The sequence below is a fragment of the Drosophila albomicans genome, chromosome 2L, assembly GCF_009650485.2.
Source record: "Drosophila albomicans strain 15112-1751.03 chromosome 2L, ASM965048v2, whole genome shotgun sequence".
NCBI classification, from domain to species: Eukaryota; Metazoa; Arthropoda; class Insecta; order Diptera; family Drosophilidae; genus Drosophila; species Drosophila albomicans.
The window spans coordinates 9,072,069-9,097,574 of record NC_047628.2 but is presented as its reverse complement, the minus strand read 5'-3'; the positions used below and the strand labels follow the sequence as shown (position 1 = coordinate 9,097,574).

At 38.1% G+C, this 25,506-nt stretch overlaps 11 protein-coding genes across 24 annotated transcripts in view; 5 read left to right on the top strand and 6 right to left on the bottom strand.

Annotated features, from left to right (window-relative positions):
- Positions 1-6,739: 6,739 nt before the first annotated feature.
- LOC117564028 (uncharacterized) lies at positions 6,740-9,498 on the top strand. 2 transcript variants are annotated; one of them, XM_034242630.2, is made up of 2 exons: positions 6,740-7,344; positions 8,003-9,496. In XM_034242630.2, exons 1-2 carry the CDS (start codon positions 6,907-6,909, stop codon positions 8,996-8,998), a joined length of 1,434 nt encoding a protein of 477 aa, XP_034098521.1. In that variant the 5' UTR covers positions 6,740-6,906; the 3' UTR covers positions 8,999-9,496. The 2 variants fall into 2 exon arrangements, with proteins under 2 accessions (XP_034098521.1, XP_034098522.1); XM_034242631.2 differs by lacking the exon at positions 6,740-7,344 and adding an exon at positions 7,891-7,922 and having other exon boundaries at positions 8,003-9,498.
- Positions 9,499-11,976: 2,478 nt separating this feature from the next.
- On the top strand, positions 11,977-12,437 carry LOC117563390 (uncharacterized). Its single transcript, XM_052002243.1, has 3 exons — positions 11,977-12,062; positions 12,119-12,281; positions 12,340-12,437. Exons 1-3 carry the CDS (start codon positions 12,000-12,002, stop codon positions 12,435-12,437), a joined length of 324 nt encoding a protein of 107 aa, XP_051858203.1. The 5' UTR covers positions 11,977-11,999.
- A 381-nt stretch (positions 12,438-12,818) lies between these two features.
- Positions 12,819-13,858, bottom strand: LOC117563394 (uncharacterized). Its single transcript, XM_034241728.2, has 2 exons — positions 13,493-13,858; positions 12,819-13,427 (listed from the first exon to the last, which is right to left on the bottom strand). The coding sequence occupies exons 1-2, from the start codon at positions 13,538-13,540 to the stop codon at positions 13,020-13,022; spliced, it is 456 nt and encodes a 151-aa protein (XP_034097619.1). The 5' UTR covers positions 13,541-13,858; the 3' UTR covers positions 12,819-13,019.
- On the top strand, positions 13,726-14,371 carry LOC117563392 (uncharacterized). The gene is made up of 2 exons (XM_034241723.2): positions 13,726-13,797; positions 13,853-14,371. The coding sequence occupies exons 1-2, from the start codon at positions 13,756-13,758 to the stop codon at positions 14,369-14,371; spliced, it is 561 nt and encodes a 186-aa protein (XP_034097614.1). The 5' UTR covers positions 13,726-13,755.
- Positions 14,372-14,584: 213 nt separating this feature from the next.
- LOC117563389 (uncharacterized) lies at positions 14,585-15,863 on the bottom strand. Its single transcript, XM_034241721.2, has 6 exons — positions 15,741-15,863; positions 15,501-15,527; positions 15,312-15,437; positions 15,113-15,256; positions 14,881-15,045; positions 14,585-14,814 (listed from the first exon to the last, which is right to left on the bottom strand). The coding sequence occupies exons 1-6, from the start codon at positions 15,789-15,791 to the stop codon at positions 14,638-14,640; spliced, it is 690 nt and encodes a 229-aa protein (XP_034097612.1). The 5' UTR covers positions 15,792-15,863; the 3' UTR covers positions 14,585-14,637.
- A 250-nt stretch (positions 15,864-16,113) lies between these two features.
- LOC117563387 (PGC-1 and ERR-induced regulator in muscle protein 1) lies at positions 16,114-17,315 on the bottom strand. Its single transcript, XM_034241718.2, has 2 exons — positions 17,172-17,315; positions 16,114-17,112 (listed from the first exon to the last, which is right to left on the bottom strand). The coding sequence occupies exons 1-2, from the start codon at positions 17,199-17,201 to the stop codon at positions 16,114-16,116; spliced, it is 1,029 nt and encodes a 342-aa protein (XP_034097609.2). The 5' UTR covers positions 17,202-17,315.
- A 210-nt stretch (positions 17,316-17,525) lies between these two features.
- On the top strand, positions 17,526-18,467 carry LOC117563388 (clumping factor B). Its single transcript, XM_034241719.2, has 2 exons — positions 17,526-17,628; positions 17,757-18,467. Exons 1-2 carry the CDS (start codon positions 17,611-17,613, stop codon positions 18,447-18,449), a joined length of 711 nt encoding a protein of 236 aa, XP_034097610.1. The 5' UTR covers positions 17,526-17,610; the 3' UTR covers positions 18,450-18,467.
- Positions 18,468-18,471: 4 nt separating this feature from the next.
- LOC117563395 (uncharacterized) lies at positions 18,472-19,039 on the top strand. The gene is made up of 2 exons (XM_034241729.2): positions 18,472-18,618; positions 18,695-19,039. Exons 1-2 carry the CDS (start codon positions 18,595-18,597, stop codon positions 18,896-18,898), a joined length of 228 nt encoding a protein of 75 aa, XP_034097620.1. The 5' UTR covers positions 18,472-18,594; the 3' UTR covers positions 18,899-19,039.
- Positions 19,040-20,175: 1,136 nt separating this feature from the next.
- Positions 20,176-21,487, bottom strand: LOC117563393 (cytochrome c oxidase subunit 4 isoform 1, mitochondrial). 2 transcript variants are annotated; one of them, XM_034241724.2, is made up of 3 exons: positions 21,385-21,487; positions 20,521-20,939; positions 20,176-20,462 (listed from the first exon to the last, which is right to left on the bottom strand). In XM_034241724.2, the coding sequence occupies exons 2-3, from the start codon at positions 20,927-20,929 to the stop codon at positions 20,326-20,328; spliced, it is 546 nt and encodes a 181-aa protein (XP_034097615.1). In that variant the 5' UTR covers positions 20,930-20,939; positions 21,385-21,487; the 3' UTR covers positions 20,176-20,325. The 2 variants fall into 2 exon arrangements, with proteins under 2 accessions (XP_034097615.1, XP_034097616.1); XM_034241725.2 differs by lacking the exon at positions 21,385-21,487 and adding an exon at positions 21,355-21,378.
- Positions 21,488-22,077: 590 nt separating this feature from the next.
- On the bottom strand, positions 22,078-22,757 carry LOC117563715 (uncharacterized). Its single transcript, XM_034242172.2, has 2 exons — positions 22,685-22,757; positions 22,078-22,620 (listed from the first exon to the last, which is right to left on the bottom strand). The coding sequence occupies exons 1-2, from the start codon at positions 22,718-22,720 to the stop codon at positions 22,078-22,080; spliced, it is 579 nt and encodes a 192-aa protein (XP_034098063.2). The 5' UTR covers positions 22,721-22,757.
- Positions 22,758-23,262: 505 nt separating this feature from the next.
- The window catches only part of LOC117563385 (protein sickie), a 208,510-nt gene continuing 206,266 nt past the window's right edge, over positions 23,263-25,506 (bottom strand). For 4 of the 12 annotated variants that reach the window (XM_034241702.2, XM_034241704.2, XM_034241701.2 and 1 more), the window contains 3 exons: positions 25,187-25,442; positions 24,647-25,126; positions 23,266-24,583 (listed from right to left, as the gene is read on the bottom strand). In XM_034241702.2, the coding sequence (XP_034097593.2) occupies positions 24,464-24,583; positions 24,647-25,126; positions 25,187-25,442 (856 nt within the window). In that variant the 3' untranslated portion in view covers positions 23,266-24,463. Of the gene's footprint in view, positions 24,584-24,646; positions 25,127-25,186; positions 25,443-25,506 lie in introns of all 12 variants that reach the window. The other 8 variants (XM_034241714.2, XM_034241717.2, XM_034241709.2 and 5 more) reach the window with 4 other exon arrangements.

Below are 25,506 nucleotides of genomic sequence, written 5' to 3'. Positions count from 1 at the left end.
ATCATTCATAATTATTTCAAGTAAATTCATGAAAGCCTCTTAAGGATGCTTTTTCCTAGGCTGCAAAGTTTTTCTTTGAAATATCTTATTTCAGTCTGCTCGTGTGCTGTCTTCTATTACTGAAGCGAAGTTCACATTAATTTGCAAGCAATTATACGCCGAAATTTCAGCAGGAATTTTTAAGTGAATGTTGTTTTTTTTTTACCTAGGAGCAGGTGTTACAGTTCCACTTCATTTAAGCCCAGGGAAATAGGAAGGGATTGGATGGCTGGGATGTGCGAGGTTGTGGTAGATGAGGTTGCTTTATGTAAAGCGCGGAATGCTGTTAACTTTTATTGGCGGAACGTGACCGTAATAAGCCGCTTCACACGCAGAATATATGTGCGAGCGGCAATACAAAAGTGCATTAAATATTTACTCAATCAATAACACATATTTTTGCTGTGAAACCAAGTGAACCAAGTGAAACCAAGTTCTGGGGGAAATGGAGTTGAGTTTCAATTACCTGCACCAGGTTGGGACCTCAACTTTGCTTTTGTTTACTTTAAGATATTTTGCTCAGTGCGCAGCAACAGATTCTTTTGAATCAAACTGAAGACTGTTATCATTTTTGCGGCTCTTTTGGGCGCGAGTTTCTTGCGCCCCTCTAGCAACTGGAATTTGTGAATAATTTATTAGATCTCCGGCAAACACTTTTCATCTCATTTGTGACTTGGCACACACCAACATAATATATATATTTTAGATGCTCCACTTCATAGGTGTATGTGTGAGGGTGTGTCTGGTTGTGTTTTGATATTGTTGTTCTTTGGTTTGTTTGTTTGCTTGCCTGCTTGCTGCCAAAATTATGCGTAAGTAGCTGAATTTGATTTGGTTTTTTCGCCTTCGCATCCCTTCTAAAGGAACCTCTCCTGTGGCATCAGCAGCCATCTTTTGGCTGGCTGTAAATTTGTCAGTCAGCTCTGAGATTTAGGGCTCTTAAAGTTTTGAGCCAACCCACTTAAGTTTTCAGCAATAAGACAACCAAATCCCACTCACAAAGTGCCGAGACTAATGCAAAGGCGTCCCTCTCAGCATGCTACATGGAATGATAATAACTACCTCGCATTGGGACCCAAAAGTGGTCTATTGTATTCCCCAATTAGTTTTGCATATTTGCTGCCAAGGAGTTTCTCAAACAAACCAAAAGAAGAACTATTAAGTAATAAGGCAGAAAAGGGTTAGGAACTGATATGAAATGATGTGGAAATACTAATACAACTTGAGACATAAATTAATTAATATAAATTCTAAGAAATCTTTTCATACGCAATAAACATATTTATTTGAATAGAATTATAGAAAGTTGCTCAAAATTACAAATTAAGGATCCATAACCCTAACCTATTTGCTTTAATATTATATTTTATTTGCACTGTTTTCATAATGCATTTAAAATGCAGTAATAATCATTCAATATACAATATCTTGAAGTCCGACACTCTCAATTTGTTTCTGAACAATACTCTATAAGTAAGAAGTGCTCACTCAAAAATGACAATAAAAGTTTTCCATTCATGTCGAACCTGAATCATGTCAAAAATGTGCTGAGATAAGGGGAATGCAGGATTTCATGTTCTTGTTGTTTTATTTGTGGGTAAAATAGTTGAACCATGATGAGATCTTAAAAGCAAATTCAATCTTAATTTTGTATAAATATTTATAACTGCGCTCACACAGAAGATACATTAATATGTTTCCTGACATCACAACCGAAAATCATTGTCCAATCTGCTTTTGCATTTATTGAATATTTTAATGGATTTCTGTGGCACAGATGAATGTGATTTATTCACATGGCAATTGCAGTCAATATGCAGTGATGCAATATTCAGTGAGAATAATTCCGCTGATTATTTGATGAACTGCAAAAGTGAGCATGCCACAAAAGGTGACAACAAGTCGCAAGAGGCAAAGAGTGGGGCAGGAAACAGGAGCAGCAATAACACGGCGCACAGGAGCTGCTCATTTTATGCTCATTGAGCGTGAAAGGGCGCGAAGCGGGGCACGTGGCATGGTGCTCGTTGCCATTTGTTATAGCTATTGTTATTTTCGGGGCCAGTGTGGCACTAGGGGAGGGGAACAGATTATGCAACGGCATCCAGCAAGGTGTTAAATTATATCATTAGGCGCGCTGTGCATAATTTCATTAAAGTGGCCAATGGCTCGCTGCGCTTATGTTGTTTATGTTTGAGGTTTGTCTTGGCATTGTTATTAAAATTTAATTAAAATGCTATTAAAAGCAACAGCTTGCTGTCCCAAATTGTTAACGCCAAATTGATTGTCCAGCCACTCAGCAAATAGCTTGAATACACTCACACTCACTCATTCGCATTCGTAAATAACATTCAAAGGCATTTGACATCGCGACCGATTTAACTTGATCATCCTTGCGCTTCATTAAATGCACACAATGACAATGGCCACACAGACAGACACACAGCCATGCAACATGAGCTTGCAACGTGTGGCAGCTTGAGCTGAGCAACTATTTAATTAATGTCAAGCATTAAATGTGATTACGCCAGCAGCAGCTTTGGCTGAGACTGAGCCAAGCGCAGCTCGACTTACAGTTTACAGTTTTGTAATTACAGTTTGAGAGCCGTGTAATTACGTCGAAGTAAACACACTAAAAGCCAACTGGCGGCTATATCCCCGACCCACCTAATCCCAAGCTTATAATCTGCAACTGGCTAATTAAGTGGTAGCCACAAAAGCTTTAAGCTTAGCATGCTGTGGCAAGCGGCGAATCAACGAGAAGCACACAACGATTAGAAAGCAACGAGTCAGCGAGGATTATAATTAAAAACAAAGCGAGAGGAACTCTGCTTAAGATGCAAAACAGAAAAAGAAAAAACAATCAAATTACTTGCAAGTATTGGCAAAACAAATATCTAAAGAATAATATTAATAGCAGTGAAATCATTTGGAGTAAATATATTGATATTAAAAATTAATTAGATTGAAATGAAGAACAAGAAATTAACATAATGAATATGTTAAAGGTTTATAAAGCAAAAAAATATTGTATTGTATTGCTTCATACCTCAAGTTAACCTCAAATTTTTGTTTTTCTTTTATATATAAATAAATAAACAGCAAAAGGAACGTGATTATTAAGGAAAACACTTAACGTTAAAAATCAATTCAAATCGATAACCAATTTCGTTTAAAAAATCTACTGAATTAAGTAAATGAAATATAAGCTGCTGTAATTCAATGACCAGTAAAAGAAAAATAATTTTTAAGAACTACTTAGAACAAAGTGATTAGTTGTGACCACACTACTTGTTGACACTCGAGCCCCAGTTGAAAACAATTATGTGCAACTTGTCTTTTGTCTGGCTGAGAAAATGTGAAAAATTTCAGTTATGGATAGACAGAATGCCAAAGCAGCTGAAGCAAGACAAAAAAAAAAAAGGTGGAAACAAAACGAAACGAAAGGAAAAGAAATGTAATGACAAGACAGAAAAAATATAAAGAAGAATGCGAGTAAGAATAAGAGCATGGAACATTTTTAACATTTTCATTTAAAATAACTTTTAGCTTTAATTTGTGCAATTCATCAGCGAAAGAAAGCAGAAAAACGATAAAGAGAGACGGAGAGGAAGAAAAGGCTTAAGAAACTTCCGTTTTCGCTGGCAAACGACCAACAATAATGACGGCAAAAAGAACGCAGAAAAATGCGAGGAACTGGCCGATGGAATGCAGCTAAAGTGGGGAACATGCAATTGAAAACAATTAACAAATATGCCAGCCAAGGCCAGATACACGCACGACTCTGCTGCTGCTGACTGCGGTTACCTGGGATTGTTCTTGCAATTCCTATCTGACCACGTCCTCCATGTCCATCTGTCTTTCAGTCTGATTGCGCTTGAACTACGAAGTACGAAGCACGATGATCATCCAACATCAATGTCTGGCACAATTCGCAACTCATTCATCATTTTTAATTATGACAATTGCCCGGCTCCTAGAATCCCTATTTCGTCTGGGAAATGTGGCAAGCCTGTTGAACGGAAAAGCTTGGGAAAATAATGCTACTCACGTGCCTATTAACTGTTAATGGCATTGCTCACAGTCCATGCCCCTGGCTGGGCTGGGCTTTTAGGGCCAAAGCCAGCCAGTCGATTTGATGGCAACCGCCGCCGTTTAAGGAGCATCGATTTATAGCCAACCAACCTGCCAACCTTCTAGTCTCTTCAACTACGCTCAATTACCTGGCTAATAACATTTCATGCCTGGCCCTAATTAAGTTGCCAGACACACGTCACGCCCCTTAATCAAGTCGAAATCAAATCTTTCCCGACACCACAGGTTGTGATTTTGTTTCAATATTTAATGCATTTTAAATTGATTCAAATGCTGCACGATATTGAATTATTTTTAAATTCATTCCTGAATGCTGTAAATATGTACAAAATGTTTGTCATTTTGGAATGAGAACTTCATATATCCAACATGATAATCTCATTTAAATAAATGTAAGAACTTTCTCTCTCTCTCAACTTTATTCAAGCTGAAGAGAATAATTTTGCTTATGTTAACGTTTAAATTTAATTTTTTGTGCGAACTTCGATAGCATTAAAAAGGAGAAATAATTAGGAAGTAATTAAAATGTTTTCGCATATTGGAATGGGATTAGAAAATGTCTTTTAAATAAATATTGGAACTGCCACAACTTTATAAATTTAGACAGTCAATTATTCTTAAAATTTTGCACAAAATTGCACTAATTGCTGCACAAAAATTTAATTATTTTTAAAGTCATTTAAACCTGCACAACTTTAAATTGCCTTAAAAAGAAGTACAAAGTATAAAGGAAAAATTTAAATGTTATACATTTTGAAATGAAAACTTCATATATACATGCAACATGTAGGAGATTATCTAATTTAAATAAGTATGAGAACTCCCACAACTTTATGCAAACTGAAGAGAATAATTATGTTTACAAATTTGATTTATTACTAGTTGAGTTTTCGGATTGTTGTAAATAGTTTGAGTGCGTTTTTCCCCTTGCACTCAACTAAATTATGCTCGGCCGCAATTAAATCATGGCTATTATTAACTCAATACAAACATTCACTGCATTACATCATCATCGTGTGGCAGACAGACAAACAGTCAGTCAGTCAGTCAGTTGGCCTAGGTAATCTCCTTATCAGTCAGACACAAAAGTAATAAACTCATAAATGTGTTTGAGGGGCAGCAAAAGTGAAGACTCATAAAATCATAATTAGGAGGATTCTTATCGGGTCTAAAAGCGAAACTATGCAGTCATCATGGAGCTGGCCAAGTTGTAAAGTTGTAACATAAATAAATTAAATTTGCGGTGTGCCGCAACGACAACAGACATAATTAATTAAATCAAAACGCATTTAAATGAAATAATTATAATTGTTTAATGCGCCGCATTGTGAAAGGCAATGCTATGAATAATATGTGCATTCAATTCGCTGAATCGCATTTTAACGCGAATTTAATGTAACGCGCAAACATAATTTCCATTTGCAACTACAACTCCATTTTACATAATACTTATTATTCTCTGCTGGCAAATGTAATTTGCATGTCACAGCTGGCGTATGCGTAATTTGTGGCTCTTCTTCAATTTAAACACGCTCCACAGAAACCAAGCTATGCGAATAATTACCCAAAACATGCCCCAAAAACAAAACGAATAAAAAAGAGTACTCGTCCTTTGCTGCTGACTCAAGGTGTGTCTGCCCTGTGGGCGTGTCAGCCCGCGCTGACCATTCGCTGTGGCAGCCTTGACAAATGTGCAGGCTCATGCCCCAACTCGAAGCATGTGTGCACACATGCGGACGTTCCAAAAGGAGCGGGCTCAGAGATGCGAGTCTGCTGACTGTGATTTCTGTAACTGCTACTCGAGGCGATAAAGAAATGTGATTGCGTTAAGATTCGAATAATAAAATATATATGTTTTTTATAAAGTTATTAAAAGCTAGAAATTTAATTAAAATAATTTTTAAAATAAGAGAAATCATATAACGACACTTTTCCCCTATTTACTCGAAAAGATTTATCATAGTTCATCACCTATGTTAATTTGATTATAATCAATTGTCTATTAATTAAAACGTTTGGTATAGATGCGTTTTAGTAATTCTCAATGTAGCTATAAATATATACTTAGTAAAATAATCAAAAATGATTGCTTTTCCTTTCCCTGGATGGTTTCGATATGTTCTTTCCAATATATTATTTAAATGTATAAACTCTTTAATGAATTTTATATCTTCAATATAATATATAATATTATCTACAATAATAATTCAAAATATTTATCGTCTCTTCAATGCATTATACGTAAGTTTTTCTAATAATGTTGTCTATCTATAAAGTTACTTAGCAATAAAGTTGCATATTAAATGTGTTGCCATTGCCAGCATGGTCATATGCATATGAGTTAAAAGAAGATAAGAAAGTAAGCTGCAGTGCACACAAACTGCATCAACAGCTTCGACGGCACATCAATCAGTTGTGTCAATCAAACTAGCTTTGCACTACTCACACACTAATCACTATATCACACTGTAGCGATGCAGCACTGAAGGACATTAAGCTGGATGTGATGCGCTACAGTGTCAGCTATAATTGAATGTCCCTGTCGTGTGGACGAGTAAATATTTGCCATTAATAAAACATTTGCCACATTTTTTTTTGTGCATTTCAGCAGCAGCAACAGCAGCTACACCAAAGTTGGACATCAATCAAGTCGCTGCAGCGGACGCGAATGTCGGCCGTCTAGCTGATTGCAGGAGCAGCAGCAACAGCAGTAACAGCTGGAGTGTTTCGCCCCCAACCAAGCATTACACACATCCCACACCCGATTCCAGCCAAATGTATGCCGGTCGTGCCACGCAATTCGCCAAGACTATCAGCAGCATGGCATGCAGCATACAGAAGCAGCCCTCGCAGCCAGCGCCAACAACAGCAGCCACAGCAGCAGCTGCAGCATCATCAATGGCCATGACGGCATCCAGTGTTAGTGGTATTGGTGGCTCCAGTGGAGCTGGCACTGTGCCCTCCACACCCAAGGCATCGAAGGCAGCCCAACCACGCGGCTCGTTGCCCACAGATGTGCATCAGCCTCCACTGGAATTCCAATGGCCACCGCCGTTGCCCGTGTCCAGTCACACCAGCAACTTGCGCTTGAACATGATGAACCAGGATCCCAAGGATCTGCATACCGCGCGCGCCATCATCGAGGAACTGCGCTCCAAGGTTCGCTTCCAAACGGAGCACATCATGAAGTGGCGAAAGGCTTACGCTATGCAGGTAATTTGAGAAAGGATTTTGAAATTCGAAAATTGTTTCATTCCGTTTGTGAAAAATGTAGTACTTCATGTATGTATGATTAGAATTTATAATGAATATATAAATAACTACTGCAATATTAACATATATGTGAATTTTGCCACTTGTTGAAAATTCCTTTTGAAAAAATAAGCTTATAGAAAAGAGAAAATGGATTATTAATCCAGAGTTCATATTAAATGAAAAGTGATTAAGAATTTTTTGCTGCACCATATCGTTAGGCATATCAAAGTTATAATAATTCAATAAACATTTTCTTATAACGAATAAATAATATTGTATGATATTATTAGTCTTACCTGACTGCATGATGTCTTTAAAGTTGTTCAAAAGAAGAATAATGTATAAACATTCATAAAGCTACAAAAATAAATATGTTAGATAAGTTATTTCAAAATAAAGTTATAAGTTATATAGATAATAAAAATATAAAAGAAGAAGAAAAGATGTAATTTCAAAGAGAGAGAGAGAGAGACAGAGAGAAAAGAACAGAAGAAAGCATTCAGTGAAAAATTTGCAGAAAGTCTTATAATTTATAAGTTAGCTTAAACTTTATTATGACAATATATAATATAAAGAGCTACTTTATTAAAATATTTCTCTATTTCCCCCTTCTCAGGTACAACAACACTATCGCTATCAGAAGGAAAAGTCAGACCAGATGAACTCACTAACCTCCCAACTGCTTTTATTGGAGTCGCGCTTGAAAAGGAAACAAAAGCAAATCGCCAGTCTGCTGAGCCACCGAGAAGTCACCATACAGCGTCAGCAGAAGATCATTGACACGCTCTCCACCCGCCTGGTGGATCATGGCCTCGAGAGCATTGAGGCGAGCTATGCCAACGAGCTGGACTCGCTGAACGATTCGGATTCGGCGGTGGTGCTGGAGGACATCGACTCGGACAGCAACATGACGCTGGGCACGCGACGCAAGAGCAGCGGCGGATTGGGAGGCGTGCTGGGCAGCGATGGCATCACCATAGTGCGTTCGATATCGGATGCCATTGAGACGAACCTGAATAAATACGGCGCTGCCCGGCGAAACAATTGCTTCTTGCGACGCCCGGACATACTGGAGACTGTCTACTCGGTGGAAGAGGATCCGGAGCCCACCTCTGATGTGGCCGAGAAGCGAGATAAGTTCAAAAATCGCTCTGACAAGGCGCTCAGCTCCAGCTCCACTGAGGGACAAATTGATGCAGCAACTCCAGGTTCGGGTGCGTCCACAACGCCGGAGAAAGCCAAAGAAGCGTCTATAGGCGCCGCAATGCCGGTGCCACGTCGCCAGCTGGGTGGATTGAAGCGCTCGCCCAGCCACGATTCACCCTGCACCACACTGAGCGTCAAGGTGCCGCAGTTGCAGCCGTCGCCAGCTGCAGGCGCTGAGCAGCAGCAGCTCAATGGAAAGTCGCAGGTGATCACCTACAATCGTGTAATGTCCAACCACCGATCGGTGACAAAGCCCAAGGATGTCAAGTACAAGCGCATCAACAAGGCTAAGTCGAAGAGTCTCGAGGAACTGCGTGGTCGCCTCAAGAATCTCGTGGAGCGACCCGGTCTCGATGCTGGATACACTGCGGGCATGATGCCCCAGACGGCGCAATCGTATGCGTGACAATCGGAGGCAGTGCAGCAGCTGGCAGATGTATCGCCGCCACTGCCAGCTGCAGCAGCATCGACATCGCAGTCGAAGGCGACGCTATCCGCCGGACATACGCCGGATCAGACGACACCGCAGCGGCATAGTTTTCCCAAGCGATCGCTCACCTTGCCACGGATCCTTGTGCCGCAGTCGGCGAACGGTGCAGCTGGCAGCGGCAGCAGCAGTGGGCGTGGCGGTTTCTAGCAATTAAAGAAATTTTTCATACGCAATTGTGATAAAAAATAAAACAAGTTCTCTATCCCTATCTCTAACTTTAATGTGCTCTTATTCTCACTCTCGCTGTTTTCGTAGTCTCTTTTGTAACATTTGTTTCCTGTGCTCGGCATTTAATTTAATCTAATTTAATTTTAGTTAAGTTTAATTTAGTTTGTGTCAATAAACGAAACTGCATTTTGACTTTAACAATTAATATGATTTCACTAATAAATATGAAAAGTGCTCATTGAGTACTCATTATACAAACACACAAAACAATTTTAATTTCTCGTGTATTCAATTATTTTGATTTCCTTACAAAAAGCGTATGAAAAATTTCGCAAGACTAGACAAATTTAAATATTTGAAAACTGTTCCCAGTTTCCTAATCGAATTAATTATACAAATATAATAAAGCATACTTTTAGGCTGAAATAAACATCATGTGAGATCACCCTAAACGTATGCTTTGAAGTTATTCAAATAGGTAATTTGGAATAAGTCCAACAGCAACTACAAATCGAAAGGGCCTGTGACACATTTGCGATTTGAGGACAATATACCAATAAGTATCGATTGAAGGTGGGTGACTAAAAATATATATAAGATAAATTTATAAATTTAAGTGCATACACATATAAAATAAAATATATCTATTAAGGTATTTGCATGAAAGGTGTCTGGGTGAAATTATTATTAGGCTAGTAAATATACAAAACCTTTGCTTCTTTGTAAGAATTATAACTGATAATATATTTGTGTAATAAACAACCTTGAGTATTATAATTAGTATTTAAGAATTTCACTCTTTTAAGATTATGACAAAATCCAAAAAACAATTTATTACATTTTCTAAAATTTACAAAATTTAATGCTTTAACGCGTTGCTAAAAAAAAAGCTTCTACAAAGAATTTTTATTTTGCTAAACAGTTTTAATCTTAATTTAAAAGCATATTGAATATTTAGGTAGTTCTCCAAATTATTAAGTATAGTTTATATTACGATTTTTCCAAGGAGTATTAGATCTTAGGATAACCTTATATAAGTTTCAATAATATTTTCTTTTCTGATTTATATATTATATAAAGAACAATAAATTCATAAATTGATCAGATCAGAACTATTTTCTAATCCCATTTTCATATTTAATTAATTATCCAATCTTTGACTTTGTATTTGTTAAGATTTAAGCTAGCTAGCTATAAGCTCTACTCCATGGACTGTCTTCTAGATAACAGAATTTAAGTGCAAGAGAGCTATACAAGCAACTTAGTAAAATAAATGATATATTTTCATACCTAACTTGAGCTAACTATTTTTTACAAGCTATAATAAAATAAAACGTATCTATAAATTACAATTAGTAGTAGAAAATAATGAACTAGATTAAAGTTTATGTAAGTTGAGAGTTTATTTTCGTTGAAATTTTGAGAGTTATTTTTGAAACTGTTATAAACTTGGGAGCCTTGTGTTCCAAAAAGTTAAAACGTCATGTGTACCTTGAAACGATTACAAATATATAGTTGAGCTATATGTTAATGCGTATGTGTTAAGTGTTAATTGTAAGTGTATGTGTAACAGCCTTAAATATCTATATAACATATGTATACAAGCGACATCAATTCTTAACTAATTGAACTCAAAGTACAATGCTCCAGCAGCGTCAATACAAAACTATTTCTATAAAGAACAGTTACAAATATGCTACAGATATATCAATATCGTGTTATCCAAGTTTCATGAAAGTACCTAAACAATGTTATTAAATAAGGACTTTTAACCTACTATGTACCTACATAACATATGATCAACCCACAGCAAAACAGTTTCACTTTCCCAAATCTAATAAATATTCAAGTAATCATATGAAAATATATGTATAGTATATGGAAAATCGTAAATACGTAATATTGATGTCAGTTATAAATCGATTAAGGCAATCATTTCAATTCCCTTGTCAATTCTTGCACTCGAATTCAAATGAATTTTGTCGAAACGAGTACAAATCAACATTTTGAATGTATTTGAGATACTCAAATGTAAAGCGTGTTATTCTGAATATAAAATTAGTATGTTAAATAAAGCTAGAATTAAGATTTGCATAAGCTAAACAAATTAAACTTATCCAATGCCAAAGAAAGAAATATGTATTCTCAAGTCTAATCCTGCATTTCAATCTTGTGTTTCATATAAAATTAAAACAAATATTATAACCTTTCCATTGAAAAATGCGATTGTATAAAAAAAAAACTATTGATTCGAACAATTCTCCACTTCTGTGCTAACTGTTATAACTAATAACTAATATGATATAATAGTAAAGTAGAGTAATTAAAATTACCGATCGGTAGTTATTGTATCGATAAGTACTATTAGTTCTTATATAAATATCTAAATTTAATGTAAATATAAAAAAAATATTAATTAACGTCTACTTATATGTATGTACTGTGTGTAATATAGGGCAATCGTTTTCTAGTTAGCTTAATCAACTTATGAACAGTTTATTATCAATTTGAAAAACTTGAAATTTTGCTCATTTCTAAAATTTATCGTAATGTAAAAAAAAAATATATATATATATATATATTTAATTTCTGGCTTTGCTGAAGTGCTTAATAAAAGCTAAACTTAACTTAAACACTAAGCGGATTTGTTGTCATTCATTATCAGTTCAAATTTTGCGTTGTGGATTCTCCTATAAATTCAATCTCAATTTGGAACAGTTTCTTTCTGAATTTCAAACGGAACGGCAGCATGTTATTTTCTCAGTCGTGTCTCTATTTCAGTCTACTAATCAGCTGTGGGCTTATCTCTGTGGTAAACCAATTCAAGTTCAATTGAATGCACTATTTTAAATATATTTCTATTTTCAGAGCCTAAGTGATGTTAGTCTCAATGCAGGTACAACTGTGCAGAAGATTGAGGGACTCTACAATGAGGTGTTGAAGTCTAGCATAAACAATTCTCGAGCTGTTTTGCCTCATCTAAATGATAGCAATGCCATCGATAATCAATTCTTTACTGAACTCGACAAGCGTGAGGGCCAAGAAGATTACTTTAGCACCGCCTACTTTATATTTGCTTTGATCCACAGCTCTTTGTTTAATCAGCCAACAGAGGACAAACTATTGGTTGCTATACTTCCAGCTGAGAAAGTTTCTATTCTCGATTTTTTCACAAAAATCAGAATAGATTTGCTTAACTATTTTGCAGCGACTCAGCAAAATCACTTGGAACTAATGCAAAATGTTACTCGCTGGCAGAACGAATCTGCAGATAGTATTGTCATCTCTTTCCTGGAATTCCCTGAAACTCTGAAAAGCCAAGTTCCTGAATTAAGTCTTATGGATTACACAAAGCAGGGCAAGAGCATTGTTGAGGGACTGGCCCATCAACTACGGTTATCTACAAATTAATATTACGATTGGAAAATCTATTTGCAATTGTTAGGAAACTAAATAAGTAATCTAATAATGCTTGAGTAAACTATAATATATAATTACTGAGTAAAATTGCAAAGGAAGTCATTTAAATTGATTATTTACAGATTTTAACATATTTGCTTAGAAGTTCGAGTTAATTCGTAAGTTCCGCTATAAGTCAAAACCTTTTATTATTAAAATTTGATCAAATTTTTTATTCATTATTGATTTGAAATAAATTCGTAATTCGCTGAACAGATACCCTTCCTAAATATTTGTAGTGTGTAACACTTTCTTGGTTAAATAACAATTAAAAAATCTGCTACTCAAAATAACATAAATATGATTCATTTTACTGCTCTACCAATTTATAAGCTTCAGCATTAATCACTTTTAACTCGGCATCGTATTGCTGCAGAACTAAACGCACTGCTCTCAGTGTTGGCATCAACAGCTGCTCTTCACTGATCTTTCCCAAGTATTTAATCTCCAGGGTATCTAGCCGGCCTCTTAGCTCATTGCAACTGCGTCGCAAAAAGCGCAAATGGCGTTGCACATGCCGCTGACTACAATGGCTGCCCAATGGGCGACACTGCTCGATGAATGCCACAAAATTAATGCCCATCTGGTCCAAGTCGTGTGTCCAGCTGTTGATGTCTTCATTGAATCTCTGATCATGTTGCTGCTGCTCTTCATCCTGTTGTCTCATTAGCTTGCGCAACTCCCATAAACTGTCTGTTCGGGGCGTGGCATTCACCAGCTAAAGTTGAGTAAATTTGCAATATTATAAAATGTTATTAACAAACAAAGGTTCGTGCAACATACACCCAGAAGCAAAACAAATACAAGTATGACAAATCTTCGGATACACATCTTGAGAGTTAAACGTTCTTGGCACGACAAGCGGAATTTGATTACTGATTATAGAGCCTGAGCTTAGCTCAACAGATCCCACGATTAGCAGTACTTAGAACCATGATTACCAGTCTCAGACAAAAACAAAGTTGCCCGCCTCGAGCTTATAAAAAGAGAATCGCATCAGCGGATGCTTCAAACAGTGTCCTAACTATCGAGAAAACGGTTGGAAAATGTGGCGTTATCTATTCGTTCTTCTAGCGCTGCAATCCGCGGTAAACAAAAATGGACAACATTATGGTATACAATTTGCTAAAGTTGTACATTTAGTTTGCAGCCCCAATTTCGCACTGTGAGCAATTGAGACTTGACATACTGCAACTAACAGATGATGTGGCAAAAGAAGTGCTTTCCAAGTTTGTCAAGCTTCTGCAGCTGGTTGTCGATGATGCTGCCCAAATGGAAGTTAATGAGACTGAGCGAAACCAGTTGGAGAAGATGGTCAAATTCATAGCCATTGAAAATAGAATGGAAAACTTGCGTGTGCTGGAAATAATGGAAGAAATCGAGATGATTTTTGATATGGAGGACGAGTCGGATGAATCGGGTGGTCTTATTGATGAATTATTGGATAAACATGGAATCGATGCCTTGGAACGACAGCTGGATGATATATTTCAGATATTTGTGATGCAGTTGGAAAATCATATTGAGATCTATTTCATTAGAAATGAGAAGAATCTATCTACGAGTCCTTTGGATATTTTGCTGAGCAGATTTATGAATGAAAAGGATATCGAAGCGAGGGCTCAGATCATTGTGGAGATCTGGGTTAATTTAGATTGTTAGCTGGTTAACAACGTAATTAAATATAATATAAAAATTTGTAATAATATAATATTTGTTCAGTGTTGTTTATTTATAATAAAAATAGCTTTATTGCATTCCATGTCGATTTATTGGTCATGAAAGGTCAATTAATGCGGAATACGTTTCGTATAAGGTCACAATAGAGTGACTTATCAGCAGTGCAATAACAAATGCGACGAACGAGTGTTCAACTATTATTATTTGTTGCATAATCGGACAATGACTATTTTCAATAGTTGTCGATGCTAAAAGTTGCGACTTGAAAAGCCGTGACCAAGGCGAGAGTCGTAAACATTACGCTCCACTTGGGGCGGACCATTGCCATCTGAGGAATAGCTATAAGACTCGGAGCGATAGAAATTGCTGGATGAACTTGGACCGAAAGGATCTGGACTTATGTAACCCGATCCTATTAGGGGAATCTAAGAAACAGAGAAGAAACATAATTAGTAAAAGGCTTTTAAGTCAATGATGTGAAATTATTTTACCGTTTGCCCCAAATGTGATTCTGAGGGGCCATATTCAAATCCAGAAGAGCCAAACTGTGAGCCTGAAGAGCCAAACTGCGAACCTGAAGTGTGAAACTGTGGCCCATTGAAACGAGGATTTCCAAAGCGCGGTGAGCTTCTGTCGATGTTCGTGCCAAAAGAAGACTTGAAATAATGAAAAGGTTAGTTAGTTATATGTATATATCAGATATTTGAGGGACTAGTCAAATACCATGGGAGGCCTCGGGCGATTTATGGAATTATAGAATCTGCGTCTGTTTGCCTCGAATTGATCATAATCGTCTTCTTCTGAGTTCTGTACTCTACGATTTTGAATCGGAGGAATTGTCACTACATGCGCCTCTCCTGTTGTGTGCTAAGCCAGGGAATTAGTTAACAATGAATACCGAGTAACATTTAAATGTGCTTACTTCGGAGAGACTAAGATCTTGGTAATCACCCGATAACGAAGCATTCTGATTTCCCTGTGAAGCCTGGTTAAGCGGCTTGAACATATTCGATGGTATGTCACGAGTATCCGCGCGTTTGAGGCGTGTCTGTGGTAGAAATGAAATAGATTAAAAACTTATTGAAGTTTTTAAAGTATTAGTGTAGCTTACCTTATTGACTGCAGCACTGCGAACGGTCTTAGGGAAAAGAAATTAGAAATTAATAGAGGTTGTATATATAGAAAACAAAAACTATAGTTCTATAGTTAGGGGCTTAAACTGGCAGTGAAAAATGGTTTAATAAACTGCATTAAGTAGGTTTTCTTTGTTTTATTCTTTTTTAATTGAAGAATAACGTCACTAGGTGTAACTGGGATGCCATTAAACGAGACACCGGATCAATCCACTCACCCCAATTCCAATGATCAGGCAGCACAGTAGGGCGGTAACTTGAGGCGACATTGCGACTCGACGTGTCGATTAGTTGAAAGCTTCCAGCACTATGACGAGCCCAAGTGGCATGCTGAGTCTATTAAGACGACAATGACGACGACGCTGGCGATGTAGAGAGTCTAACACGTTTGACTGGAAAATTTGCGCAAGGTGAGAGAATCGATGCTCGGGGTTATCATTCGCCAATAGTTCGCGGGAAATGCCGTAGAAAGCACGATTTGCAAATCAATAAAGTGTAAACATTTCATACGAATACATAATATAAAGTACTTATTTATTTACATGACTCAATTGTAATACACAGAGAGTATTATGATAGTAGTAGGCGCCTTTAGCCATAGAACACGGTGTAATCACGAGATGGGCTGGGGTAGGGATATCTGGGACTGGGAGTCTCATTCTGTCCTTCAAACTGCCCTCCATAATTGCCTCCATAGACTGGTCCCAATCGAGGCAAGTGTGGTGAGTAGATCGCTGGATGGAAGAGGCGAGGGTCGTAAGACGGGTAACCAAAGTCAGGGAGACCAGCTGGTTGCTGTTGCTTCTCATCAGAGTTCATCTGCTCATCTGACTTGGCCGTCTCAGCGCTCTTCTCAGTACTCTTATCACCGATCTTCTCAGTGCTCTTCTCAACGCCCTTTCCATCAGCGGCATCGGGAGTGGGGGATAGTGGTCCACGGAAGCCGGGAAATTGTGGTTGCGGAGGGAAGACGGGTGAACCGTATGGTGAGTTAATATAGTAGGGAGGTCGTGCCACATTAAACGGAAGTCTTGGATACTGTTGCCAGTTAAATGCCCCATCAGAGTTCAGTTGCTCATCTGACTTTGCGTTCTCAGAGCTCTTCTCAGTACTCTTATCAGTGGTCTTCTCAGCGCTCTTTTCATCGGAACTGGCAGCTGTATCAGGAGTGGGGTAAAGTGGTCCACCGAAGCCAGGAAACTGTGGTTGCTGGGGGACTGGTGAACCGAATGGTGAGTTAATAACGTACGGCAATCGTGGCCCGTTATAGGGAAGTCTTGGATATTGTTGCCAGCCAAAGGCATCTGGATAAGGCTGAACATATGGATGGGGGGGATGCTCATGTGGGTTTGGCTGCTTTGTTGCTGCTGTTGTTGGCACTGTAGTGAATTCCGTTGGCGGAATTGTCGTCTCTGGTTGAGCAACAGCAATTTGACCCTCGTCGAGCTGCTGCAGCCCTGAATCGGGAATAGCTGTAGCCTGAGCCTCTGGTTGAATTGTAGCCTCTGTTGGAGCTGCTGTTGTCGTCTCGTCCAATGGTATCTCTGTATGCGCATAAGTTGGTTGCATAAAGCAGCTGATTGCCAGCAACTATGTGAAGAGAAACAGAGCTGAGTGGCATGTTAGGCTTAAAAGAATTCTTAACTTACCTGGCCGAGTAGCAATAATTTGGTATTCATTTCGACTCGATCTCAGACTAATTGCTGCAATAACCTAAAGCGAACTGTGGGCCAACTTTGAGTAGCCGGTTTGCTTTTATAGACTGACTAGACTGGCTACTGACTGCGCTGCCCACAAGGGTGATTATGATGTAAACCCACAATTAATATAGTATTTTCAATATTTAATCGATGTTCGACGTAAAACCCGTTCAAGTGCTATGTGTCACTTTGTGCGTCGCAAATTTTTTTGAATTTCTGGGAATTGCACTCGGAAGAAAACTGTATCAAATTGAGAGATCATTTAATGAGCATTGGTTTTGCTCATAAAAAAAATCAATTAATTTTAGTTAGCATTCAAACACAACTGTTGCTATAAAAGGGCGAGCAATTGCTTTGTTGAAATTGCAAAACTTTAGAAACAGTTGAGATGCCAAAGGTCCAATTGGTAAGTGATCATTAGTGGGCACCTTCATTAACCGGATATTCCTCTTCACGGGCACTCTTTTTATTAATTCAAGTTTATGATGGTCCGACCAAGAAACTTTTCTCTATACTCTATATTGCCTATTACAGCTTATCACATTGCTGCTGTTGGCATTTGCAAATGCCGATGTGAGTGGTCCTCAAGACCCATCACTCCCAGGCCCGCAAACATATGCACCAATTGATGAAACAACAAAGATATCAACTGCAGTATCATCATCATCGGAGCCAGCAGATACGGAATCTACAACAGTTGCAGCAGGGGATGAAGAAGCAAAACAAGATCCAGAAGCAACTCCAAATATAGGTAATAATCAAGATGTAGATGGAACACCAGATGCAGATATAAAGCCAGATTCGGATGCGAAACCCGATGCGGATGCAACACCAGATGCAGATATAAAGCCAGATTCGGATGCAAAACCCGATGCAGATGCAACACCAGATGCAGATATAAAGCCAGATTCGGATGCGAAACCCGATGCAGATGCAACACCAGATGCAGATAAGAAGCCAGATACGGATACGAAACCCGATGACGATACAGATGTGGATGCAGAGGACTCAGCAGAGGAAGGAATCGCAACAACCATTGAGCAGCTGGAAAGCTCCACAACAACTCCAATTGAAGACACTCACCACGAACACCACCAACATAGCATAGGACATGTCCACGCTCACGATGGCTTCCATGATATAAAGCGGGAGAAATTGTGGGCACATTGGAACGATGCGTTTACCACAACCGTTGGCATAGAACCCGATAATAGTACCATGCAATAAAGACACCCTGTAAATGAGTGGCAAGAGCGTGCACTTGTTGATTGGACGCTGTGGGGCCAAAACAAATGCAATTAGTGCCCCAGTGTGCTTGGGGGCCATCAGATGATTATACTCATAGTTCTCGCATGATGCTGTCGATGTGAAGATGCTATTTGATTGTACATGTTGGGTGAGCGCAGGTGTTGAAGCGGAAAGTGCCAAATGGAAATAATGCTGATGAGTCTGCTTTCCTCTTCTAATTGCAGTTGCTTCTGCTGCTGCTGCTGGGACAGCTGAGTGTTTGCCTGGGCAACCGTCATCTAAAGCCAAAGCATAAACATCATGTTATTATTGCCCACGATGGATTCCATAACATTCACCACGAGCCAAAGTATAGGCACTGGAAGGCTAGGCAGGAACAGCATGCCAAGCACCATAATCTAATATCGCAGACAATAATAAACAATTGACAAGGTTCCAAGCGCATCGCATGCGATCTTCATGCTCCAATATGCGCCAAGCAATTGAAATACAATGAGAGTTAATGGGCAACAAAACCTTCCCAGCAATCTCGTTGTGCATTTTAAATACAAACTTTGCAAATTAATGAATTCATTTGTTGAACAATATTTTCATATTCTTGAAGAGCATACTAAGATGTACTCTAGGTCAGAGTTGTGAAATACTTTTCATTTCTAAGCTCAGTTTAATATAGATAATTCCCATCTTGTATACTAAGGAGTTATTAACTGGCATATCTAATTATCTTGGATGTGCAATTAAAAGAAGGTATTCACTTTATAATTTGTACTAAACTTTTTCATTAACCATATCACACAGCGTATAATCAAATCAACTGTTTCAAATGGATTAAGAAAACATCTTTACAATAATATGAAAACAATCTCAAAAAAAACTTTGCTATGATCCATATTAGTCTTAAATATGAAGTCGATTTATTGGATGTTTGCCTTGCTGATCTGTGGACTAAGCAGTCCTATTCTTGCCAGGAAAAATCCAAATCAACACCACGAACCTAACGATCGCCCCAGACATATGCGACCCCATAATTTACACAGGAAACCCTACGAAGGATATCCGACTGAGAACATGTAAAATAATTCAGAGATAATCAAATAAAATCTAATAAAAAATATAAGAAAAGTTTGTTAAATGTTGCCCTAAAGTCTGCTGGGCATAAAAGACTAGCACTTAACAGCTACAAATTCTAATAGTTGCATTTACTTCACTTCTATTTAGTTTAAAATTGTACCACTTACGTTGACTTGTCTGTTAGCTGCTGTTCGAATTAGTCAATATAAATGAATATGTATACCGAGACTAATTTAGTAGCCGATAGCTGATGCTGACGTATAGAAATGAGCGAAAATAAGGCCGGAAAGCTTATGAATTTAAAAGTTATCCAACATCAATTTCAAGTTACAGTGATTTTAAAAGGGTTCGTGCTACTGCTATAAGGTAAGTATGTATGTAAAACACCACAAATTTTTTTAGTTAATGCTCAATGAAAATTATAAGTTATATCAAGCTAAAATCAAGTTTTCTTGGGAAGTATTTCAATGTTACTTTAAAACGCTATGCACAGTCTACTAAAATTGCCTCTATCTACGAATACGTAAATTTTTTGTAATGTTAATTAATGAATATAATTATATTTAACATTGCTAGTTATACCTTATGATGCTCCAAGTTCCAGATACCAAAACAAAATAACACAAACAACAGCTAGAACGTTTAGTTTGGCAGCGGCCATAACTTTAATTTCAACTAGAATTGTTGCTTGGGTATCGCCACTTAAACATAGACGTCTCCTAACTTTTTACTTAATTACTGTTCACACACATGGCGAGAACGCCGACTTTGGAATTGAAGTCGTTTAGTTCTTCCACTTGTTGTTCTCGTAATCCCACTTGGAGGTCAAACCGGTAACTGGATTGATTTCCAGGTCAATGATACGCTTCAGCTGTGCCTTCTGGTGCTCCTCATCGAAGGTAATTGGCAGCTCGTCGTAGACTGCAATGTACAAGTAATTAGGATGTGTTGCAATTGTAACATTTATAACGATGCTTACCGAACAGGTTCATCAGGACGGCAATCCAGATGGCAGCGGCGGTGAAGAGCAGGCCAACGCCCAAGTGCAATTTCCACTCGCCAGTGCCGGCTTGCACCTCGGCAATGGTCTGGCAGAAGCTGGCGCGGTACAGAGCCTTGATCTCCTGTGGGCTCAGCTTCTTCCAGTCACCCTGCTCCTTGGTACGCAGAGCGTTGATCTCGTTGTTGGGCTCACGGAAGCGGACAGCGGGCATGGGGTAATCGGCACGATCAGCATAGCAAGCTGTACCGTTCCAGCCGAAGCCGACAACTTCACGTTTGCCAATCTTGTCCAAAGTGTGGATGGAGGCAACGCTGCCGACCTGAGCGTTGTGTGGCATAGCAGCCAACTGGCGACGCAGTGCGTTGTTGATTAGTCTGAGTGCCATATTTCCAGAGCTGCAACGATAAATGGTAAAATGTAAGGTTGCGATAACTATGGGGACATTGCTGTTAGGGATAGCGAAAGAGGCGCAAGGGGCACAAGTGACGCATATAAGGTTATGTAACACCTGATTAGCCTACGTGCACGACAAAGTCACCAGCTAATAATCATGCGAATACATTCTGGTATTGCATCTATTTCGTTATTTATTATTGATTTAATCTGTCCGCCCCCAGCGCATAATTTTCCTATTTTTCATAGCTTTCGTGCGATTTGTGCCGCGAGTGTTGGTTGTGTAATCGACAATTTTCTATTGACTTTTCAATCGCTCTTCACGCTCACAGGGCGGCTGTTTTTAAAGCCAGTTTGCAACAATTATTAACTTTGTAGCGAGTTTATGCAATATTTCAGCGAAAATGCAGCATTAACCTTTAATTTAAGCACTATAACACAAATTACCAATTCTGATGTCGGCCACGGATTGTTCTGCTAGAGTTGTATCGAATCGTTGGGAACAAGTTCGATTGAACGGTTCACTTAGCTGTACGAATCAGTAGTCGTTCATTTAGTTCATTTGGCAAACATATGTTTTTGTGGTTCATTAATAAAATGCAAGATAATTTATGTTTTTGTTGTATATAATAATTATAAATTCTACCTGAATTATATTTGATTTTATGTGTACTAATAATAGAAAAGAAAATAATCCATTATTTCCAGGCGTGCATTTAAATTATCGATGGTATTCATCGCTTCCCACGTAACACGAAGCTAATCGATACATCCATTATATTCAAATAAATCAACTTATCGATAATCTAGTTGTAATTTAAAAAAACTATACGTTTGATTTGAGCACCTTGTCTGTTGACTTCTGCAAATATTTAATGAACGTTCCTGACGATCCTAGAGATAAAACACTCATATTTAATTGTTGCGTATTACAATAAATGTGGTGGGAACAAAAGTACAGTGCAATATAAAAAACTGATTCTTGAAGATGTGTAGCGATCCTAATTGAATTATGTGTACATAATTGATTGGTGTAGTTGGGTAGAACCGTGTTTAATTTTATTACTTTAATAATCGTGCTTATTATGAAATATGTATTGTATATTCAGTTAATTTAAATTATTTTGGACAAAAATGTTGCTAGTATTGCCGAAGCTCTTTAAGAAATGTAAAGAAATTACGAACTCGTAACTTCTTTTGATTGACAAAATTATTGAAGGCATTCATCAACGGAGTGTTGCCTTGCTTGGTTTCCTGGCTGAGTTCGGTCATCTTCAGAATTGCAATATCCTTGTAGCTGGTTAGCCGATCGCCATCCTCACGCTCAATCTTGGATTTTATGCTACTAAAACCACCCTTAGTGTAGTAGTTAAGTCCACCATTATCATCCTTGTATGTGTTGCCATCCTTTAAGTCCAGCATTTTCGGGAAATCCACACTAAACTTGGCAAAGTCTTCGAAAGTGACACGTGTTAACACCGGACGCCATTCGGCAATGAATGCTCTCATGCTGTCGATAACCGATGGAGGAGCAACCTGAGAATCTATTATCAATTGAGCCACTACAAGCCTATTGCTCAATTCGGAGTCCAATGTTGTTCGTCGTAGATTTTCACCAAGCGCCTTCAATTCCTTCAATGTAACTTCATCTTTGGTTGGCAGTGTTTGTGCACTCACAAATACCTGTCAAAACGTTTACATTATTATGGTTGACCTTCTTCTACCAAGTACTATGTATTGCACATACCAAGAATGCAAAACTAAGAAACAGTGAGCAACGCATATTGAAACGAACTGATGAATCAAAGGAAGGGATCTGAACTTTTATATGTTTCAACAGACAGTAAACAAAGCATAGTAATAATGTAGTAAATAAATACTATAATTACATTGCGTTTTTAATAACTCAATAATCTTCTGAGCTCTTTCATTAAGATTATTAGTACGATGAACCATGATAAGAATGAAGTAGAAAGCGTATTGAGAACATAAACTCATGAATGTATTAAGAAATACAATGACTTGGATGAACTTCCCAGTTCTAATTGAATGAATGAATTGTACAGAAAAGGCATTTGACGCTAAAATTAAGTGTTGGCACATTTACAAGCCAGTCTGAGTAATTTTGTCAAAACCACTCAGAAGTCCAGTAATATATATTTTGTTTGCTCTTAAAAGTATGCAATGAATTTCAATTGAATTAAAGTAATGTGTTTAGTTTTCATGGTTTCCGCCAGATGGCTCTAAACAGCTCAAAGTTGTCAAAAAATTTGCTTAGCTATTTATAAAATATTAAAAGACATCGTTATATATTATATATATTATTTTATTTTGATTTGATTTCATATCTCATAAATGTACACATTTAAATTAGACAGAGACAGGACATATATGTAATTTTATATATTGTATAATAATATATATTTTAGCAGTTAGTTGTTGTTCATTCGCTTTATGGTTAGGAATTCTTGTGCTTGTGTTAATTTAATTTAACTATGTATTTTTGTTATGGATCTTTTAATATTTGGGATTTGGGATTTACGTATATTTTTTTTCGCATATAGTACTTATTGTATGTATGCTGCTGTTGCTATTGCTGTGGTAAGCGCTGTATGGCATAATAATAATTTTTGTTTAAATAGTTTTTTTGTTTTGTTTTATAAATATGCAATATGTTTGTAACAATATTTAATGATAATTATGCAAATAATTAAACTAAAGTGAAAGCTTTTTCCTTTAAATGTACATCTTGTATATTGGTAGTAGCAAAATCTTAATGCTACCTTTACAATAAATTTTATTTTTCTTTTCTTCTCATTTATTTTTTTTTTGTTTTTCATTTTTAGATATTTTGTAGGTTTCCCTTGGGTTATGGTATAAAAATGTGATACCGTCGTACAATTTGTTACTTAAATATAATTAGGGGGACTTTTTGGTTTTTATATACAAAAAAGAGTGTTTTTCATTTAGCAAAATTGTTTAACATTTAATGTTCGACTCTCTTTCACTTTCTCAGTATCATTTAAATCTATATAAATTTCTTTTGGGTCGTGTTGAACTCACGCAAATGGTCACCAGGTTATTTGTGGGTATGAATACAGTGAATAGAATGAATGGTTCAATGAGTTTTCCATTTTTGTGTGGTTTTATTGGTTTTTTGGTGTTTTGGGCAATTTGCATTTTTAACAAGTGCGCTAAAAAGTGCAATCTAAATATGTCAGATGTGGGTGAGTGTAAGAGGATGATAGATTGATGGATTGATAGATTAATAGATCGATAGATTGATAGATTGGTGCAAATGTGAATTTCTTGTGACTGCTTTTGAACTTGGTACGCGAAAGTAGTGCAAGAAATTACATTTGGGTGCTTGAACATCAAGTGGTGTGTGTTACAGGGAGTTTTTATATATGTGTGTGTGTTAGTGTGTTTGTGTGTGTATGTGTTAGGGGCAGTTTCCATAAGCGTTCAGTTGCAACGCATTAATTTGGCATGTAAGAAGTTGTTGCATGTGTCTTCAGACAACACTTTATTCAGCGCCCGCTGAACTATCGGGAGTCACATTGGAGTCCAAGCTGGCGCAGTCGGATTCGGGATCCTGATTCTCCGAGTAGTTGGCGGCCTCCTGCAGACGCATCAACATGTTTAGCTGTAATAAGAATGAGTAAAGTAAGTAAATGAAGTACTCAGATATTAAAGTTTTTACACCTACCAATGGATCCTGTTGCTCGCCATTGCTCAGGGCCACGCCCTCGAGACCCACATCCTCAGCATTGATCTGCCGCAGCGGGGGCACCGAGTCCGGTCCATAGGGCCAGGGATACGAGTTGCGTATGAAGGCAGAGGGATCGTTCCAGGCACCACCTCGTCGTCCGTAGAGTTGGACACCTTCGCGCACCGCTTCAATCAAATAGGGCGACAGGTGATAGTTCCAGATGTCTGTGAACCACACTTGCGAGTCCTTGAGGTCCAGCGGACAGGAGAGGAACAGACGTGGTCCAATGGTCACATCACTGGAGCTGTGCACCTCGAGGAAGCGATTGATGTGCTGCCATACCGAAGGTAGCCAAGCCAGCACAGCAGCCAACTCTGGTTGCGAGTGCTGCGTCTGCAGCTCCAGCTGGAAGAGGCGACGACGCAAAAAGCGTCCCAGAAAGCCTTTAACAGGCTCCATGTGGTTCGCAGTCAATACCTGTTAGAGAAACAGAGATTGATTAGTAAGGAAACTGATTAGAGAGAAGCTTGTATTTACCCAGCGGAAGTTGTGATGCAGCTGCAGATTGGTCGTGTTGCAGGTGGCCTGCGACATGGTGCCAATGATGCAGGGCAACTTGGTGGCCGGACCAGCGCTGAGCAGGCAGGAGAAAACATCGCCCAGCGCGGAAGCATGATGCAAATTGTCCAGTATGATCACAGATGGCAGCTCCGAGACGCCATTAGCAATGGCCGCCTGCTCGGCAATGTGGCCCAGATATTGCCGCAGATCCTTCGAGGTCTTGTGGTCCACGCTGTAAGTGTAAAAGTTGAGAATCGATTAGATTTATGATTTAGAACACATTTAAGAAATTTCAA